Genomic DNA, 20,660 nt, shown 5'->3' with positions numbered 1-20,660 from the left:
TTCCTAAGATAACTTGAAATGCCTTGCTTTTCTGAGGAAACATGAATTTCAGTAGATATCAGATGAATGCATGACAACCATCTAACCAGCCTGCAGATTTAGGAATCCACATGTAGGCTGAGAAGATGCCTGCTCACACACACACAGAGCAGTTTGATGCTAAAGAAATTACTAGAGCAGCATTGATACAGTGCTCATTTGCCTGTTTTGGCAGTACCAAAGCTTGGAAATACCTTAAATACAAGTGCTAAGAGCTACGGTGCCATTTAATTTACTCAGCTTGCAGACACTGTAGGAACCAAGGCTGTGTTAACATGGACACAGAACATCCCTACTGCCAGGGAACACAGGGATGGATTTGCCTCAATGACAGATCTGAGACACAGAAGAGCTCAGAGATTTCATCACAAAATTCTGCAGTGACTATTCACAATTACAGGCTCAGATGCAAGAGTTTCAAAAGGTACATTTACTGAAAAGAACCATTATAGGCTAGTATCTGATTCCTGCTTTTGGCTTCCAGGAAGGATCCGGGATGGTTACTACAATTCACACTTGTTCTTTTTGTGTCTTGAGACCATAGGTCAAGATGAAAAGAGAAAATAATTCTAAGATTCAGTTGTGTCCCTACATCCAATTAATAGATTGTAGTAAGAGTTTAAAAGAACACTATTCTGATACCAAGAATTATTACTCCTCAGTAAATCACTATTTACTCTAATATTTAGACTACCAGCTACTTCTTTATGTCACTGCTGTTGACTGAATTTTGCATTACTGGTATGATCTACATTCCTATTCATCTACTGCCATAGATCCTTCTTTTTTGCTACTCCGAGTACAAAGTTATAGGGAAGCCTACACAGATCTCTCAGCTGTTTCTCTGGAGACCTAACATGATAGTGGCTGCTGATCTTACAAGTGTGAAGCAAGCCATAGCTGACTTAGCAGCTCTATAAAAAATATAAGTAAATAAATGAAAACATAAGCTCCCTATAATCATTGCGATAAAATAATTAAAGAGTAACTTAATCAGCTGTCCTGTGATTTTTGAGGGATCAGCCACTAGATGGCAGAAAAATGCAGTTTGATTTTCCCATCATGATGAAGAATTCACCCAACAGATTTCTTACATCTGCTCTAACAGGCTATTTGTCAAGCAATGTCAGATAAAGGATGACAGGAAGGCTGATTATCTCTTCCCTAGTGCAAAGCCTACCTTGACTCTTTCTACTCTGCTGTAGAACCTTAAAAATATTTAAAGTATATACTTGCTGTATTCTGGAAGTAGACCACTACAGGAGTAGGGTCAATTTAGTTAAAGATATTCTATTATCACAATATCACTCCATTTAATATAAAAATGATAGAATAAATGGAGAAGTTATTTCAAGATTCAGGTATATAATGGCTGGTTTTCCATGCAATAATGATGTGAACAATAGTGGTAGTGAGGAGACTGAAGCAAAGGGTATACAAAAATAGTGCACAGAGTTAGGAAATAAAATATGAGAAGCAAGGTCCTGAGTTTTCACAGAAAACCCTACTTCTATAGTTTTATATACTGTTTTTACATTATTTTAACAACAAGAATGGCAGGGTTTGTCTTAATGAAATTATATGCATGTCTTAAAACTTCATACATTTGTATTAACATTACTTTTGGGGGGAAAGCTGTATTGTAATAGTTTCACCATTTTTGAAAAAAGCTTACAGTACTCAGTCAACCAGTTTGGTGTCACTCCTACAGGCTTCTTTTGTGTGTACATTTCCTTACTTTATATGTGTTTGTTATTTCTGTAATCTTTTGTTCCCCTTTAATGGCCATCATTCTTGAATATTCTTATTGGATACTTCAATTACTACAAGAGGAGAGCAGACAGTCTCATTTTTTCTACATTTCAACTTTTTCCTGCTCTCTGTTCCTACCTTTTGGGCAAAAAAAAAAAAAAAAAACCGAACAAAAAAAACTCACCAAAACAAAGCACACTAAACCCAGAACAAAACTGTAGTTGAAAACAAAATACTTCAGAAATTATATAATGAGGAATTATAGCACTACAATCATTGTACCAACAAAGAGAAAACCTACAAAACCCAAACTGTTTTACAGCAATTCACTGAATTCCCTCATGCATCCCCTCTTACACATACTGCACTACCAGAGGGACCTAAACAAACAGTACTTCTAAACCAACCTATTTTACATGTATCTAGTAAGATTAGGATTATCTTTTCTCACAGACACAACCTCCTTTTACAAAAACCCTCAGCCAAACATTACCATAGTTAACCTTAGATTACTGTCTTTTTTGATCTTTTCACATAAGTACAACTGTCAGTTGTAAGATTCTAGCTCAAGTGAAATCCAAGGGGTTTTTGCTGAGATCCCATAATTTACTTTTTCAGATGACACTACTACAGCAATACAGTCTCTTACTACAAGGCTTAGGTTGGATGCAGGAAAGAGGACTTGCTCTCCTAACTTAAGTCTAACATTATGGAAAGTAGGCAAAAAAGACAACATAATGACAAGTTTTTCCCTCTACATCTGCCATCTAAACTAATGTTGAAAACCTCACAAAAGCAGAAAAGATCAAGGCAGAAGCAAAATTGTGCCTTAAGTAAAAAAATAATAAAAAAGGATGATATAAAAAATACTGAGAATTTTCAAAGCTTCACTGGAAGTTACAGATTTGTTCCGCAGCAAATCAGCCACTGAATTGGGAAGAAAATGTCTAAGCAGAACATCGGATACAGACTGAATAAATCTGACAGAATAAAGCCAAAATTGCTTTAGGACTTTTCTTGAACAGTGTTTAAAGAAAAGCACCTTTAACGCTAATGTTACAAGAAGAGTTTGTTGTAAAATTATTTAGTCACATATTATGCTATAATTCATATAGTGAATAAAACTTAAACACATGAAAATGTTTTGTATGTGTTTTGAGGTGAAATTAAATTTTTAGATGTCAAGTTTTTCCAGCATGATGATAGCTGGAATGATGTTAAAAATCAGCATAGTTTAATTTCTTGAAGTAAGAAAAAATTAATGAAACATCTGACTACTAACACAAATTTGGTTTCCAAACAGTTTCCTGATTAGGGTGACTGACAGATTATTGCTCGGTACTTAAATATTAAGTAAAAAAATGTTTATTAAGTACCAGGTAAGGTACTTACTGAAGTAAAAGCCAGAAGTTCCTCTTCAGTCAATTTGTGTATTGGATTGTTCTTTTGGAAGTCTATACTGAAAAGAGAAAAGAAAAAATCAAACAATGCTGATTTCATCTTTAGAATAACATTATTCAGAACACATTTTTCAAACTTGCAGAAATCTGAAGGACGTTCTGGAAATGAAAAATGGGAATATGGTACCTGCAGAAAATGACCTAGACCTAGAACACAGAAATAAAGAACCATTTAGGGGACTAAGATACTTTATAAGTACCTTCCCAACACCATCGTCAAGTGAAATGTCTTCCTTGGTTTAAGCTTATGGGAATAACAATTTCACTAATCCTAAAAAAAAGTTTAAAATCTATGGCTTGCTTTTACAGAGATCTGTTTTGAGTTAAAAATCTTATAACTAACTGAATGCAGATTCTACAAATCAAGAAAGTACTGAAGCTAAAGTAGTGCTGAAGGGTTATCTCAGACAAACACCCTCCTAGTCACTCAAAATACACGACCACAGGAGTCCATCTCTCATTAACCAGCATTACCATTACCTTGAACTATTCACAGTGGGGAAATCAGAAGAAAACACAGAGGTGAGAATTAAAATTATTTTATTCAGAGTTGAATAAATCTCTCTTACAGAGATGATAAAGAAATCTGGCTTACAACTCTCTGTGGGTGAATGTTTTCCTTATACAACAGCTCCCCAACATTTACAAACATACTACAAGAGATATTACCAAATTGCACAAAAACCAACAAAAGCTATAATTCAAGATCCCTGTTAAAACCAAAGATACCAAGTGAAAATATATCCCAAGCTGTACCACAGATGATGGATCATCACCAAACCCATATAATGGCTATAAACATAAGCCCAAATTTATCACATTAAATTCTGCAGCAGGCATCACATTCTAGGCTAAAATTGTGAAGATACTTATTGTGATAATAGGTTACAGACTGAAATTACGTCCTCTACATTACTTAACTTACTTTGGAGATTACTTTGCCTGGTTATTCAGGCATGATTTCTTCTGCTTAAATGCACACAGACTACTTAGAACAATTTCTACAAGAGCTTGAGAGCTCTTCCAGCTCTTCTTCCTGCAACCTCTCCAGACATATTGTTACCTAGTCTATTCCCCTGACTTCCCATGATGGAGGTTCCACACACACTTAATACCATTTATGCTGATGTTTCACAATACCATCAGCTTCAGCAAGCTATTTGACTGTGGCCACAAGGACATAAAGGAAAGTTTATTAACTATTGCTTCAGTATATTTTCCCTCATCTCCCCACATTAAAAAAAGAAGCACATGCTGTTGGTGCACTGTTTTGAAATTTTTAGGTAACATCTAGGAAAGAAATTTTGATAAATACCTATAACTATATATAGATATCTATCTCACTGGTTTTTCCTCACCTTGTGCAAAATTTCATGCAAACAGGAAAGTCATAAAGAATTTCACTGCTTCAGTTAAACCTTTTTATCATATCTAATGTCAGGTGCTAGCAGACAAGACTTCTAGTTGGCTGGACGTAGTCAACTCAAGTCAACTGACTTCAGGTAAACAACAGCAAGTTTCTCTATGCATGGGGGGAGGGAGACAACCAAAAAAAGAGGAAAAAAAGGCAGCAAGAAAAGTTCAAGGATTATAGCAACTCAACAGCAGTTAGGCAACCAGAATGTTAAATGACATGACCACAGCCTTTGAAAAGCACAGGAAACCAAGGGACAGTTAAATTGCGACAAAAGTAGAACTTATTTTTCATCATCCTAAAAATAAATTGTTTCAAGCAGGAAGGATTAATCCTCTTCTTATTCTAGATCAATTTTTGTCATTGCTTTTTGAAGATTATAGATGCAGCTCTTCCACATAAAACAGTGCTTAAATAGATCTCTGATTTCCATTTCTGCCACATCCATTTACAAAGCCTGAAGACAAGTAAGTGCAAAAATGTAAGTCTTCAAAGATAGAAGAACAACTAAATTGTTTTAATTATTTTTCTGTACTGAGTCAAATCAAATTTAAAGCTATAATTTGAATCTGAATCTAGAGTAGAATTGTACCTTTTAAGCATTTCTAATGACTCTGTTAGTTCTTGTCAGACTGCGTTATAAAAATTTAATTTCTATGACCTGTATTTGTTCTGGTTTCAAGGACAGATAAACCAGTTCACTCCAGAGAATTTCAGGAGTTGAAATCTTAGTGGAACTTAGGATCTACTATGTTATATGTAAGATGAGGGATCTTTTCATAACAATATGAAGAGAAGTCACTAATCATCACATCACTCAGTTTTGTAAGCTGTTTTCTCACCGCTCTTGAGTCCTGTCTTAAGGAGTTTATTGAAATAAAAGAGAGAAAGAAAACAATGAGAAACAGACATTCTTTAGACAGATTAAACAGAACCTTGGAGTAAGATGCACTGTGCAGCAGAAAAAGGTATTTTCTAGTAAAACAGCAAAAGTTAATTGTCAGCAGCTTACAACCAATTCTTAAATCTGATTAATCAGGTCTACCTTGACAGCCTAATGGATAAAGTATCCAGCTTAACTAATGAGTTACAAACTTTGGGACTTAATGACCCATACTTGAAACAGTGGAATTAATAGTCATCAAAGCATCACTTTCTGGATTATGACTACATGTTTCAAAAACCGATTTTGAAAGATGAAAAACATTAAGGGACATTGCTAAAGCTATTAAAAACGAAATAGCTTAAAGGAATTCTAAAGCTAACTTATTAATTATTAAATGAAGCATTTACCCTCCAGAATTGCAGTCCTCATGCATTAAAGCACAGAACATGCTATAGAAGAAGGCTTGAGAAGAATGTTTTGCTTAAAAGCCAATGCTGTTAAATGCTTTAACATGTCTATGCTTCCTCAAAACTGACATACAATAGCTGGTATGGACACCAAGGGTACAGCCAGCAATCCAAGCCTAAACTCTACTCTGTTACAAGAAGAATTCTCAAAGCTGGCATCCTATTACAACACCCTTTCTGCAACATGGCTGGATCTCAAATCTTGTCTCCATCTCTGACTGAGACAGCTTCAGTCATTTAACGTCACCACACCCACTAAATGGCATTTACCAATCCTTCAGGGAAGCAACACTGAATCTGGTTTGGGTGGTTGTCTTTAGTTTTGTCTTGCCAAACACAACTGGCAGGCAATATGGTTCCTAGCCACTGCTCAGAACATGACAGTGATGGTTTCAAACTCAAACACTGTGATCAAGAAACCTACTGTGCAGCCAGACAACGTAAAACTCAAATTGTACCCCTAAAAAAAAGAAAATAAAACAAAAAAGAGCAGTAGGAAAATTAAAAGTTCCTTCAGAAGGGAGGGAACAGGAAGGGTTATATAACCTGAACATAAAACAATCCTGTGTTAAAAAATACAGTGCTCGTTAACATGGTCCTCAGCAAGGGAAAAGCTTTGCCTTGGCTAGAGTCAGAGTGTGGAAGACTAAAAGCGAGTGGGCTAAGAATTTACATCAACCCACTGTTCACTACATGGTCCTCAAACCAGATCTAACAGATTCCGTCATTTTGCAACTCATAGATCAGAAAAGCACTTTGAGAGTCAGTGATGGTGAACACTGCACCAAAGTCACTGACTGACTATATTATACTTCTACATGCCCTAACTTCTGATCCTCAGACCTCAAGCCTGCCTTTTGCTCTCCTATGCTATTTACAAAACCCATGTAGCATATAATTTCTAAAAGGTGAAAAAAACCAAGGCGCAGAATCACAAGGACTTCATACTACAGTTTTTAACTAGTAAAAGACTCTGAATTTATACAAGTTTTCCCATTTCAGTGAGTAGTAGGGCATTTGCTTGATGGTTGATCCTCACAGGAAGGTGCCAACTGCAGAATCTGAAATATTTTTTCAAAATTCACTGAAGTGCTATTGCTGTATGGTAACTAATGCCAGCTGAAATCTGAAATGCAACTAACCTGAAGCACAAAGAATATAAAGTTTTTTAAAGCTAAAACAACAATATAGTTATTAATGAAATATTGCTAAAGTTCTCAACTGAACACTACAGCTCACTGTGAGAGAACTGAAAATGTTATCCATCTAAAATGCAAATCTTGAGCCTTTTAGCCAGACTATACAATAAGGAAAAAATGTCCCCTCAACACACCATTTCATTATTTCATTGTAATAATGATTCATGCAGTTGTTTCTTTTGGTGTTTTTTAAAGTAACCATAAACCAGCTTACCATATTCCAAGGATTACAGCAAGCTCTTCTGCACACAAATCAGGTACCTGGTACTGATCAGCATCTGCTAATTTGATCTCATTAAGCACCGTGTCATCATTTAAATCATAATTCTGCCAGAAGAAAAAAGAATATTTTAAAATACACAGAATTATGCCTTCAAAATATGAAAAAATATAGACTTGTTTGAAAAAGGATAATACTACCATTAAAGAATGACACGATGGAAAGTAATTTACCATTATGATAGAAAAACTAAGTAATGAAGACAGTACAAGGAATTATCACCCAAAACATTTCTCCTACAAATATACTGTTTCTCATGCACAAGGAACAGTATTCAGAACAACTCTAAGGTTAGCTAATATCAATTTTCTATTTAAATAAGCCTGAAGGCAGCTTCCCTTTTCAAGCTGTTGCTCATAGAATTATCAACAATTTCATCCTCTATTATATATTTACAGACAACTGAAACAGATTGATGTTATGGTCATTAATGTGGGTTTTCAGGCTAGCCACCTTGGACATCTGAGAATTTAAAGATTTCTGTTTAAGTATCAGTAAAAGCCAACTACATAAGCCATGACTTCTGGCAATAAAGGTAAATAAAAAAAAAAACAAAACAAACAAACAAAAAAAAACCAAAACAAAACAAAAAAAAAAACAAAACGGAGAGACTGAAAAGACCTCACTGAGCCAGCACATTCTGAAAACCTTTACTTCTGGACAACTACCTGTGATTTTCCATAAAATTTCCTCTGGAACACACTTTCTATTTAAAGAGTCTTTAGTTTTACAAAAATAAAAAATGCTACCTGTAGTTCACTGTCTATCATTTATTTAACATGAAGAAGAAAATAATATAATCTATGTCTGAAAAGTGCAAATTAACATGTTCATAGAATCTGTGTTTTTTGAAAACAATGAAAGATTTCCTTGGCTGCAAGCAAAGAGGAAGTAGCTGTAATACTACTTCTTCCTTCTCCCCTTGAAAAACAAACCCAAACCAAAACTGGTCCTGAAACCAATTATCACACTACTGGTTTTTAGTTACCAGTAGTAGTTTTTACAAACTACTAAAAACAGATAATGGATTTATATTAACAGTTTTTCAAATTTCCTATTAATTTCCCTCAGTGTCCCAGTAGAAGCTGTTTCTCATTCATATCTTCTGTTGGCAAGATCAAAATGAAGGTCCACAGGAGAACAAAGAGCAAACAGGAATGCTTTGAAGTGAGTTATATGCATTCATCAACAGTATTTTATCACTACATAAATGAAGGAAATTGTGATTTTACAGAGAATGTGAAGAAAATAAGTTTTCATTTTAAGAGGATAAGTAAGATATTCACAGTTTTAAAGTCAAATTTATTACCATCATTTTCTTCTCTTACTGTATTAAACTATAGAAGGATTATCTACCACTTCCAGTGGAAAATTATTTTTGAACTAGTATAATGATACTTCATCAGGTGTAACATAAATTACAATTTCCTCCTCAGGCCTGAAAAATTTTAAAAATCTAACTTGTATAAATGGTACTAATTACTTTAGTTTCACTACAAATATTGATCAACTGAACTCAACTGTAACTGTATGCCAGAGCTTTAAAGCATGATTTCCATTCCTAGATATAAAAAGAACTTCCTTAAAACATAAAAACAGCTCTGAATTGTTTAAAACTGATCAAACTATTTTAACATACCACTTCATATCAAGAGTCCTTATTCATCACCTCAAGCCTGAGGCTTTCCTTTCACAGCAACTGACCTGGGAGCAAATACTTCAGAAATTTGTGAGTAACTGGGAAAAAACACTCAAACAATATCCCAGTTAGGAACTCTGAGAACAATGCATCCCATCATTTAGTTCTAGGTAAGTTGTAATTGAAGTCTATAACTAAGTGTGACATTCACCAGGCAGCCTCCCCTGAGCTCTCACTATCCTATAAGGGGTTGCCATATGCAGCTCTACCATAAGCCTAAGTTGTCACATGTGTAGTCAACCTTGTTTCATCAAATCAAATGCAACACCAAGGATGTGGTAATGGGCAAACAAGAAAAATCTAGATTAGTCTCCTAAGATATTAATGCATTCAATTTTGAAATAGAGAAATATTGACAATTTTTTTTGCTTAAGATCCCTGCTTGACCTGGAAGTCTACCAAGGCACAGTATTTTTTAATAAAGGCTTTCCTACTTGAAGTATAATCTTGGGACCATAATGACTCAATTCATCTCTGGCTTCTTTAAGAAGTTCAAATAAATTTAAATCTCCTTATGGGGAAAAATGTTATCCTAAATCAATACTGTGGTTCTCAAGCAATTCATAATTGAAGTCATCATGCACACCCTTAACATCAGTAGGACCAACTCACATAATTCATGCCACAGGAATAAATAGAGCAATTTCCTATCTTTGCACTGTAACTGAATACGTCTGTCAGTCCACAGGAATCTCTGAAATCCTGTGATGTCCTGCAGACTACATGGAAAATCTGCCTCTCACCTGTTTTCCTAGCTCCATCATTCTTAGTCACTAAAAATTAATGCATGAACTGTAGAAGATCATATTTGCAAACATGCTCTGAGTTGAGTAGCCACATCTGTCTTGCAGACATGCATATGTTGCTTTACCCCATGTCCTTTAATACTACGCAAACTACTGAGCCACAGTTCTTTCATGAACTTTCAAAAACCCCAGCTAAGTTTCTCTAGGCACAACACACTTTTCCCTAGTAGACACCCAACAAAAGCCTCAGAACGTTTTCATTTTAAGAAATTAAAACAATTCTTCTTAGATACATACTATTGTCAAGCTTTCTAGAGGTGTTGCAGCTGGACTTAGCTCACTGTGAGGAAGGAAGAATCCATCTGTTCTTTGGACATCCAAAATAAGCTGTGCAACATATTTTTCCTGAAATCGTGTTCTCTTCCCCAAAGCACCTACAGAAAATATGTTGATAATAATGAACACTAAAAACCAGTATCTAATAGTATACTAGAGAGTTACTACCAAAAAAACCCCAGACAAAATAGAGAAATACATGGAGAATTAACCTATAAAATTTAGCAGTGGTTAGCCTCTGCTTGATCTCTTTGCAGTGTCCTCATTGCCAGCAAACATACAAAGTAATACACATTACAAACACAGCTATATAAGTCTTGCAAAGCTGCTTTTAATTAAATTCCTCAAAACCCAGCATTCTGAAAACTCATACTCATCAAGTTTCATCACTTCCCTGCTTATTTCCATGCAATAAACCAGGAACAATTGTTCAATTCACCTGCTAGAAGTTAGTGACTACATGGAGATATTTATGCAAATGAAAATCCCATAATATCTTAATAATATCTTACAGACCATCATTTTAAATATTTCAAATCTTCATCCAAAGAGTTAGATCCTTTGAAGAATGATCACAGACATGATGCTACCAGAAGATGGCATGTAAGATACCATAAAAGTAATATTGGGAGTGAGTGAAACAGCAAACCAATGAAGGCTCTATAAATGAATTAACCAATATTCAGAATGCACAACATGAGACCCCACTCAGTGTTGCTTCTTCAGTTCCTTATTGGACCCACTGACAATTTTTATTAGTTTTTAAAGTGGTAATTGACATCGATACCAAATTGTAAGGAAAAACATCTGTTCCTCTTCTGTTAGCAACTTGCTTGTAAAATGCAGACAAATAAAAGAGCAATTTCAGGAAAATAACTTAAAATAACAAAATTTTAGCTCCTAACCAGAGCCAAAAATGGAGCTAAAAATTACTCTATAAAATGTGATGGTTTGCTTGTTCATTATTACTGTAATACGATGCTCAGACAGTGTAAAATGGAGGAATGAGAGCTAATCCACTGCTAGCAATCCATCTGCTGCTTTTGCAGAACCAATTAAGATGAAATAAAGTCCTTATTTTTGTGATAACTTTGAAAAAAATTCAGTATATAAAATCTCTGAGGTAAAGACGATTGACTGCTCATGTGACAAAGGCCTGATGATGAGGTCACAGTCCATAAGCCTCATCCAGCAGAGGGACTGAAATAGCAGTCACACACTTTTCTTCCTGAAAGTGGAAAGAGATGAGTCGGGAAGCCAGAAATTAAACTGATTTCTCCATTTCTGCCAATTACCCCTTTTAGTGGAAAAGCCCCGTATTAAAGAGATTATGAAGAAATGAAAAAGGTTCTAAAAATATCACTTTGAAAATCACACAGCAGAGAGACACACAGAGCAAAATACTGTCTAATGAATCCTACTAATTTTACGCAGTGGCATCCAATCCTCTATTTTAATATTGCTTGAAAATCACTATGCTGTAATTCACTTCCTGTTATGTCTTACTGCCTAAACAGCTGAAGGAAACACTTGCAAACTTATTCTGGATACCAATAAAATTGCTTACTACCACTCAGGAACTGTGATTTATGCTCTCACACCTCCCAACCCATTTTTTAAACCTAAGAATTCCTTGCTATTACAGGGACAAAATACTGGTTTTTACTTGAAAAATATGTATCACATGTGTTAAAGCTGAGAAAAAATTTGGTTGGTTTATACCACTACCACCACAGCAGTGTTCAAGACCAGCTGGATAACACCTTGAGAAACCTGCTGTACTGAGAAGTGCCCTTGTCCTTGATCTTTAAGGTCCCTTTCAACCCTTAACATTCTATGGTATATCCTCCCAAAGTAAAAGGAACCTACACAGAAACTTTACTTTCTGTTTCATATTACAAGTGATGTGTTCATATTCCCAGAGATGTGTTAGTGGGTATGAAAAGAATAAACAGATCTCAGAGTTCAGCATTATTAATCCTCTAGATCTGTTGATTTTAAATTTATTTTGGATTACTACTCTTCATTTCACTAAATTTATATGCAAGAAGGATATTGGAAATTGTTTTGTAGCATTATTGATGGTTATGACTCATTGTGAGGAGCATAATGATGTTTTCAATAAAAGATGAGCACTATACATACTTGGATTAATGGGACTTAAAAAAACTTACACAAACCAAGTACGATTTATTCACATATTACTGAAATAACTTTGGAAAATATTGGCCCTAAAAACTCTGTTGTAAGAACAGTATATGTTTCCATGCTGTAATACAATAGTCAGCTAGTAAGGATTACAACCATTAATGCATATAAACCTCTCCAAATCCTTTCCTAAAAAGGAAATCCCTCCCAAAAGCCTTAAAAATGTCTTTGCTAGAGCTTGGATTTTTACATTAAACCAAAGTCTTTTTCGATGATGCAACATTCCTCCCATTTAGCCCAAACATGCATGTCAAATGAATTTGTCTAGAATGCCAACAATTCCCACATGTTATGTTCAGTTCATTTGCCTTCAGGTTAGACATAACTATGTTAATAGATTTATGGAGATAAACCACAGAACATTTAGGAGTTCCACAACATTTTTCCAAGATACTGTATCACCACAATCTTTCTCTGGGACTATCATAACCTCTTGGTAAAGTAATAAAAAATATAAATAATTCCACTGCATCCAATCTTTTTTCTCCTGCTCCAAACAAGAAGGTTTTATCTAAGTTAGGTTTAAGGAAATAATTAATCCAAAATCTGAAGATCTCCTTTAAAGGGAAAAAAAAATCCAACACGAAGACTGTCTCTTTGATTTTACTTATTCTCAGTTAATTGCATTTTTATAGCTAGAGTACCATCATAGGTAGTGATGTTTTCAATAAAAAAAAAAAAACCAAGAAAATTTTTGACTCGTTTTAAAGAAAAGTACTTTATAATACCAAGCTGGCAATAAATACTTGGAATATACCACATGCACAGATTTGTTGCATACAGGGAAAAGAAGATAGGATCAATTGAAATGTATCGATTTCCTTCAGATACAAACTATTATGTTTTATTTCCATTATACATCCTTCAAAGTAAGCTTTTAAAACCTTTGAATAAATGAGCATGGAGTTCCACATAATTTCTGAGAGTTTGTGTTTGAGTTATTATTTGGTTTTTTGTGTGCTTTAGGATTTTTTTTTTTTGCTGCTGATGGCTTGGGGTTTTTTATATTAAATTATTAAAATGATTCATGATATAAATAGGATTAGCTGCAGCTCCAACCTAGATATGAAGGAGCATGAGCCTTGTGATATATAGTGATATAATAAGTAAGGAAAGCTGCAAGTTTCAGCTCCTTAGCACTTCCCACAAGAAAAAAACAGATAAAGATTTTTTGCATTTCTACTCAGGTATAATCATACATTCTCACAAAGAAAAGGTGTGATTTTATGCCAATTTGATTGCCTAGCAGGACCAGGTAGACCACAGATCAATATCTATACATGGAAGGTTTTAAGTGCAGCACTCTGATCTTCCTGACACCAAAGAATAGGTTCTGAAAGGATAATTATAAAGTCTCCATAGTGACTGAATCCTTGTGAATTCTATTAATCAGAAATTTAACTTCCCTACTTATTTTCCACGATGATACCAGTCCTGGGAGTGACTTCTAAAAGCTATTTACACAGAGTAGATCTAGGCTAGTGGCACAAAGGGTGAAAGACTGCATCGAATCATCATGCAGACACCTATGTAAGTATCTCCAAACAAACAAACCAAAAAATATTCATCATGACACCAGCAGATGCAACTAGCCATAGAATTTGACATGAAACATTAGGAAGAATGCTTATAATACCCCAACTCCTCAAATAACCATTCAGGAATGATTTTTTAACTTGATGTCCTATTTCTCTTCCAAGCAACACTATTTCTTCGAAGACAAGTAAGACCGACCTGTTCAACATCAAGCTTTTTCAAAGTACAGTTTTTTATTCCTTGGATATGTCACAAAAAGCCCCAACAAGCCATAGGTTAGTTTGGGCCAACCAATCACCCTCTTAGACTTTAAAAGCAAAACTTACCTGTAAGATTAATCTGCAGTTTTGTTATGTCTTTAGCCATATTGAAACAGTGCTTAGCTTTTTTATATTCATAGTAAAACAAAAATGTATAGGCAGACTCAAGATGGAACTGAACTGCTAAGTGCCAGCTTTCACCACCTGTGAACAAAGCTTCTGCTTCTGTCACTGCAAATTAAGAAAAAGAAAAGAGATGAGAATGCAGTTCAGGAGAATGGTATTTTAAAAATAACATTTTAGCAATATACCATGAGAGAAAGTCTGTTGCTCTTTACACTTCACACATTTAATAATTCACTAACAGTGGATAAAAGATATGTGATTTAAAGCATTTTTCAAGTTTCACATCTAAGGATTATTACCAGAAAAAAGAAAAGTCCAATCTTTGCTTATATTTAGCAGCAAAGTTGAAATGGGAAATATCACCTCTCCAGCAAATAGACAACTCTAATTGTATTGGATCTTCTAAGAACATAAGAACAAAATATTGAGCTAATACCCACCCCTTAAGTACAAAGCTTCTAATTAAAGCTTCAACAGCAGATCAAGCACTGAATGGTGGCTTAGGATTTGTAAGACATTTTCTGTTTGGCTGGTTTTTTGTGTGTTGAATTTTTGTTTGTTTTTAAAATAATTACCGACTTCCTGAGTGATAAAGATCATGTTCTCCATCTGAACTGGAAAAAATACCTCTGTGAACAGATCTGAAGTCTTTGAGAAAGAAGACTTGAATTTTTTCATTCAGCATAAAAGCATTTGTATTTCTTATATATTTAAGTTTATCAAAATACAGTAAGTTACAAGAGAATATTCCTGCAAATACAGACATTAAGTTGAAAATTATTCATCTGATTAGTCTTAAATGGAAGAGGGTTTTGTGCTTCATGCTTTATTTCTGCATTTTGCAAAAATATTTAGATAATAAGAATTCCAAAAAATCTTACAGCATCACAGTACTTAAAAAGGACTGGTTACCCAGTTATAGCACTGAGGTGGCTTCTTATGCTTAATTTTTCAAATAAGCTTTATTAATGGTGTTAAAAAGTCTTACTATAAAAAACAGTATTATCAAGGATTTTTTAAACATTTTCTCTGAATTTTTTGATTTTTTTTTAAATTTAGAGATTGGCAGTCAAATCTAGCATGAAGAGATTTTATTGTTTAAAACTCCTGAGCTTTTTTTTTGTTAGTACTTGTTAATCCTTAAAACCTTTCACTTAATATAGAAAGCTGCTAAGTCTGAATATAGTTTTTACACAGCTTTTTTAATTCATTAAATAAAAATTTGCATAGATAAATCCTGCCTAGTAACAACTTTTTCAAAGATGAGGTTTAAATTTTTTTTTAAAAACCCACGAAGTAGTAGTTTAAAAATATTACTCCAAGCCTACAAAATACTGGACATGCAAGTACAAGTGGAACCCACACAAAACCGCAACTTTTGAATGGAGCAACACAAAATAATTTCAAAGGAAAAAAAAAATCAGGTTATAGTATTTAATCATGCATTACAACTAGATTTTCCACAGCTAGCAAGTTTCCATGATGTGAATACAAGATTACTTGTGCTAAAGCCATAGGATGAGCTCAAGTGGCACATTGAGAAGCAGTCTTACCACTGCTTAAATACCATTTACTCACAGTGCTTGATAGGCTTAGGCACTTTGAGACTTGAAGGACCTTTGAGGAAAGCTTCACATCTTTACTAGTACTGATGCAGTGGCCCAGAAGCACTGATGTCCCAAATTTATGACATCCTTCTGGCACCCATACCATGTTTGGCACATGGCCAAAGGAATGGGAAACTGCACCAAGTCCCCTTGGTTTTGCATAATGGCTGTTTCAGAACAGCAGGGAATCCTTGCAGCTGTCTTCTATTCAGGTAATGATACTGACCTAACACTTGAGAAAAATGTAATTTCTCCTGAATTTGAAGGTCTTTTTCTCTAGTAACACAAAGTTTTCTTGAGAACTTGATATAGACAAGCAAGTGGGTGATTCAAGACACTCACTACTCAAAGACAATAAAAGGTCTAAAAGTATATATTTCATGGACTATGAAGGTACTTGATTGAAATAACAGATGGATTCAGTGAGAAAATAAACGGGTAAGAGGCACTAGGCAGCAACAACTACCAGGAAGAAACTCACTAAATATTCAGGTGTATTTTACATCATGTATCTCTGAGAACCATATCCAAGAGTCTCAAAACAAGTCACTGTTAAAAAAACCTTTGTCTACGAACACATTTTCATCTTAGAGGCTGAAAAATAGCATGTGCCTTACAAGTCCATATCAACTTAAGTGAATTTCTGTTCCCTCTCTAGTCATTGCAGTTACCTAGAGTAACTGCAGTTACCAACAGTTATGACTACAACATCCCCTCCCCTGTGATATCTTAAAAGAGATGCTGCAAGTCAATTAAACAAGTAATCAGAAATATACCTTGTTTTATACAGGCCTGGGCAAGAGTAAATAGCTCAGGTGATCTCTCCTCCAACAACTGCTGGTGAATATTTACACATCTTAGAGTCCACCAAGGTAAAGTCTGAAAAAAAATATGGATACATCAAGTTCATAACAAGTACAGACCTTTAAGAAAATAAAAGAAAAAAAGGAAAGTAGTTTTAAAATACAGATTTTGTGGTCTATTCAATTCTAGTTTCTAAAAAATACAAACCTGTCTAAAACAGCTGTTTTATTATATAAAACAGCCATAATCTAGCATAAAGATGAACATATCCACACAGTTCTACAGTGCTCCAAAGGTTTTATGGATTTTCCCTCTATTGATTTCTCTAACTGCTCTTTGAACCCTGCAAATCTTTAGTACCACCATCTGGTAAGAAATGCTGTGAACAGCAGAAAAAAGAATACTTGCATACACTTATTTTGGAAGAGTCACTTGCTACTTTTATTTCATAGCTCCTAACTCTTATAACAGAAAAGGACCAAAATAAAACCAAAACCCCAAATCCAGCTGTTTCCTACTTATCTTCTTTGTGTCACATAGATTATTTTAATAGAAAGCCATGATTTCCTTCTTCAGCAATCTTCCTGAAGAGTCCTAAACTATTTCATTACTGCTTGTACAGAAGCCATTCAGTATTTCTGATAATCCACTGTCATCCTTCTATGCATTTTTTCCTGTTCTGTTTGGCCTTTTTTATTTCTTCACGTGGGAGCATGAACAAGCCTGAGAGAGGCAGAATAGGAGCAGAATTGCTCTTGAGAACACATTACAATCACAATTGATAGTTCTAATGTCTGTATGTTGAACTTCAGAAGGGCAAAAATGTTACTGAACTAAGCAATCACTCCACAGCAGGTAGAGCTGAGCCACAGCCCAGGAAATATCTGATTTTAGAAAGCTGTGTACACAAAACATAAATTCCCTACAGTCTCTTAAACTCTTCTCTAGTTGCAACAAGAGAAAATGTATGGAAAAGTTAATTTCAATACCCTAGTCTCAAAATTGTACTTAAGATTATAATCTGTGAATGTAGAGCACATCTCTACAGAGGCTTTAATGATTGCTATTTATTCTGGTGCTTTCAGCACACCAATCATTTTCTATGAAAGATGTTTGATTGTTTTAGAGGCACCCATCTTCAGAACTTTTTATGCAGGTATGCTTCAGACTGACCTAAGGGTTGTGCAGTATTCAAGCACAAACATCTAAACTAATTACAGGGAGCTGATTCTAATGTCCCTAGAAAGGAACTATCAAAAAGAATAATAGCATCTCTTTCCAAGAGTAATGAAAGATGACTTTTGATATCAAGCTGGACAGAGTAAAGCACACAAACAGGCTTCATGAAAGAGGTCAGACCCCAACATTTCATCATTTATTTAGAAACCTAAAGGCAAATTAATTAACAAGTTTCAAATTACTTGAGTTTAGTTTTATACAATGAAGTATTAATTTTCCCACACAGTGGAGTATCCAGTTTAAAGATACAATGTCCTGAGGCCTTATGCTTGCCACTTAGAAATTACAGAATCAGTGAGAATATATTTTTAACGTTTCAGATAAAACAGCCGAGCTGCATACAATATTCTATAGGCAATGTTTTTTGGGAGCCAAGTTGAAAACTTACAGATTATTTTTAAGCATTTACTCTTACATGTGAAGTATCATACAGAGCTTTATTAATGGTTTAAATAATACATTTTGAAGCATTTTACCTTGTTTTAAATTTGTGTGCGCTACTATTAAAGCAGCAAAAGTATTAAGAGGCCACCTTTGAATCAAGCTGAAAAGAACAAGAAGGGCAACCTTTAATTGCTACACCAACCTGTTGATCAAAGTAGTAGTTCCTATCAGCTATTGCCTTTGAGCTACTATTCAAACTTAATGGAGACAAAAATAACTGAACCTCAACCCTGTAGAATAAAGCTCCCCATTATGTTATTCTTAGGGGAGGCATCAGGGGAATTCTCTATACCAGGTACATTTTCTATTTCTCTGACTGACCCAGTTGCTGAAATTCGACAGCACTCATCTGTGAATAAGAGGGAAAACGATGGCTTCCAGAAATGCAGTACAGCCAACATCTCCCACACAGTTTAATTCATCACTCATACAAAGACCCAGCTGGGAATGGATGTTGTCAGCCAAGCATAAAGAGAGGCCATGTGGCATTTTGATCTCCAGCCAAATTCTGTTCAACTGAAATTCAATAAAGAGAAGTTGCTGCTGTTAAAAGTCCCCCACTTCCAGAGAGCCCTGCCACCAACCAGGCTGCTGCCGAACTACAAGGGAGGTACAGAGCCTCTAAGAGTGCTTCATCATGTCTGCTTGTTTTTAACACACATACACAACAGAGATTTAGAGTTAGAATTCATACAGTAATGGTTAACAGTATCCAAAAGCTTGTTAAAAAGGGTATAGGGCATGTAAGCTGCATTAATGGGCATTCCCAGTAACTCCCTGACAAATAATATCACAAAGTATGTGTCTGGATAAAGCTGGTTGTATTAAATTTCCTAATTTTTCCAGCTAATGAAGACACCTTTCCTCTTTTTTAGGGAAGACAGTGAGTAAATAGCTTATCTTTAAGAAGAAGATACTTGTGATTAATTGCAATCACTTTGTTGTAACTGTTTCTTAGAGGGAAGAACCTCAGAGCTACAGGAAAAGAAATAGAAGTCAGAATGATTCAATGAGGTACAAAGAAAAGAATGAGAGAACCAATTAAGCAGTAGCTGGTAGTCATAGTCACATACTTCTTACCTGGAGAGATGTGAGTTTGTGTCTTGAATTCACAAGGATTATCCTGGCTATAAGCAGCAAAATAGGATGAGAAGTCAAGGTATAGACTGATTCACCATCTAGAACCAGCATCTTCAGAATAGTTGCATGCAGCACTTTTGGCTAAAAGAAGGGGAAAAAAAAGACAAGTTTCAGGAAACTTAAGTTTACTAAAAAATAATGTAGTATAGAATAGAAAAAAAGGCTATTAAAGTATTTAGGGAAAATGTCTGCTCAAAACATTAAAAAACCCCAAAAAGCAAAACCAAAACAAAACCTAAAATTCTTGTCTCTAGGAGTCTCAACCTTTTACCAAATCATGGTAAATGCTGCACTGTTTCTTGCTGTCCTGATACACAACACCAACGCAATCTGCAGGACACTGATTTCCTCCCACCTGAAATGCCATGTCATCCAGTCAACTAACCCCAAACACATTCCAGTAATATATTCATTCCCATGATCTAAGGAGAAAAGCTTGGTAAATCCATGCCATTCAATTTGCAATCACAGAACCAAAACAATTTTATAATTAAATTAACCTACAGCACTGAAACACACTAGATATTCCTGCAGTGTTGTCAGTATATGTTGTCATTTTCTTTCCCCAGAGGGAGCTTCCTGTTGGAATGGCATCAGAGCAGCAATATCCGAGCCGTTTTTCCTTTGTCTGATAAATAAAAAACTCTCTCTGCTTTGGATGCATTCCTGTATGATGTTCTCTACAGTAACACTTTCAGTTAATGGCCCTGAGGTGGCTCTCCAGGGACTCTCTCAGTGGTAATTGTCATCTGACAGTCACCTATTCTCCCCTGCCTTTTAACACAATGAAAGCATTTGAGCAGTTTATCTTCAGGCTCAGGGAGATGTCCATTTATCAGTCTATTCCTGGCTCTCATACGACAGATTTCCTTAATGAACAAAAAAATAGGGTTTTAGTTTTCAGTTGGTATAAAAGGGGCAGCAAAGGGGAATGGAAAGGAGAAAGCAGAACAGAAGGTTAAATGACAGCTTGCATTGAAGTCACTTGCCTGAGAAAGATTCTGAATCAATCTACACA

General features: G+C 35.1%; 1 protein-coding gene across 1 annotated transcript in view; it reads right to left on the bottom strand.

Annotated features, from left to right (window-relative positions):
* TTC27 (tetratricopeptide repeat domain 27) overlaps window positions 1–20,660 on the bottom strand; it is a 111,453-nt gene that overhangs the window by 76,833 nt on the left and 13,960 nt on the right. The window contains exons 4-9 of the mRNA XM_036381100.1: window positions 19,583–19,723; window positions 16,792–16,894; window positions 14,349–14,513; window positions 10,240–10,376; window positions 7,432–7,544; window positions 3,184–3,250 (exon numbers count right to left, since the gene is read on the bottom strand). Coding sequence (XP_036236993.1) covers window positions 3,184–3,250; window positions 7,432–7,544; window positions 10,240–10,376; window positions 14,349–14,513; window positions 16,792–16,894; window positions 19,583–19,723 — 726 coding nt within the window. The remainder of the gene's footprint in view (window positions 1–3,183; window positions 3,251–7,431; window positions 7,545–10,239; window positions 10,377–14,348; window positions 14,514–16,791; window positions 16,895–19,582; window positions 19,724–20,660) is intronic.

This window comes from Molothrus ater, chromosome 3, assembly GCF_012460135.2.
Source record: "Molothrus ater isolate BHLD 08-10-18 breed brown headed cowbird chromosome 3, BPBGC_Mater_1.1, whole genome shotgun sequence".
Lineage (NCBI taxonomy): Eukaryota > Metazoa > Chordata > Aves > Passeriformes > Icteridae > Molothrus > Molothrus ater.
The sequence above is the reverse complement of the archived record's forward strand: the minus strand, read 5'-3'. Positions and strand labels throughout refer to the sequence as shown.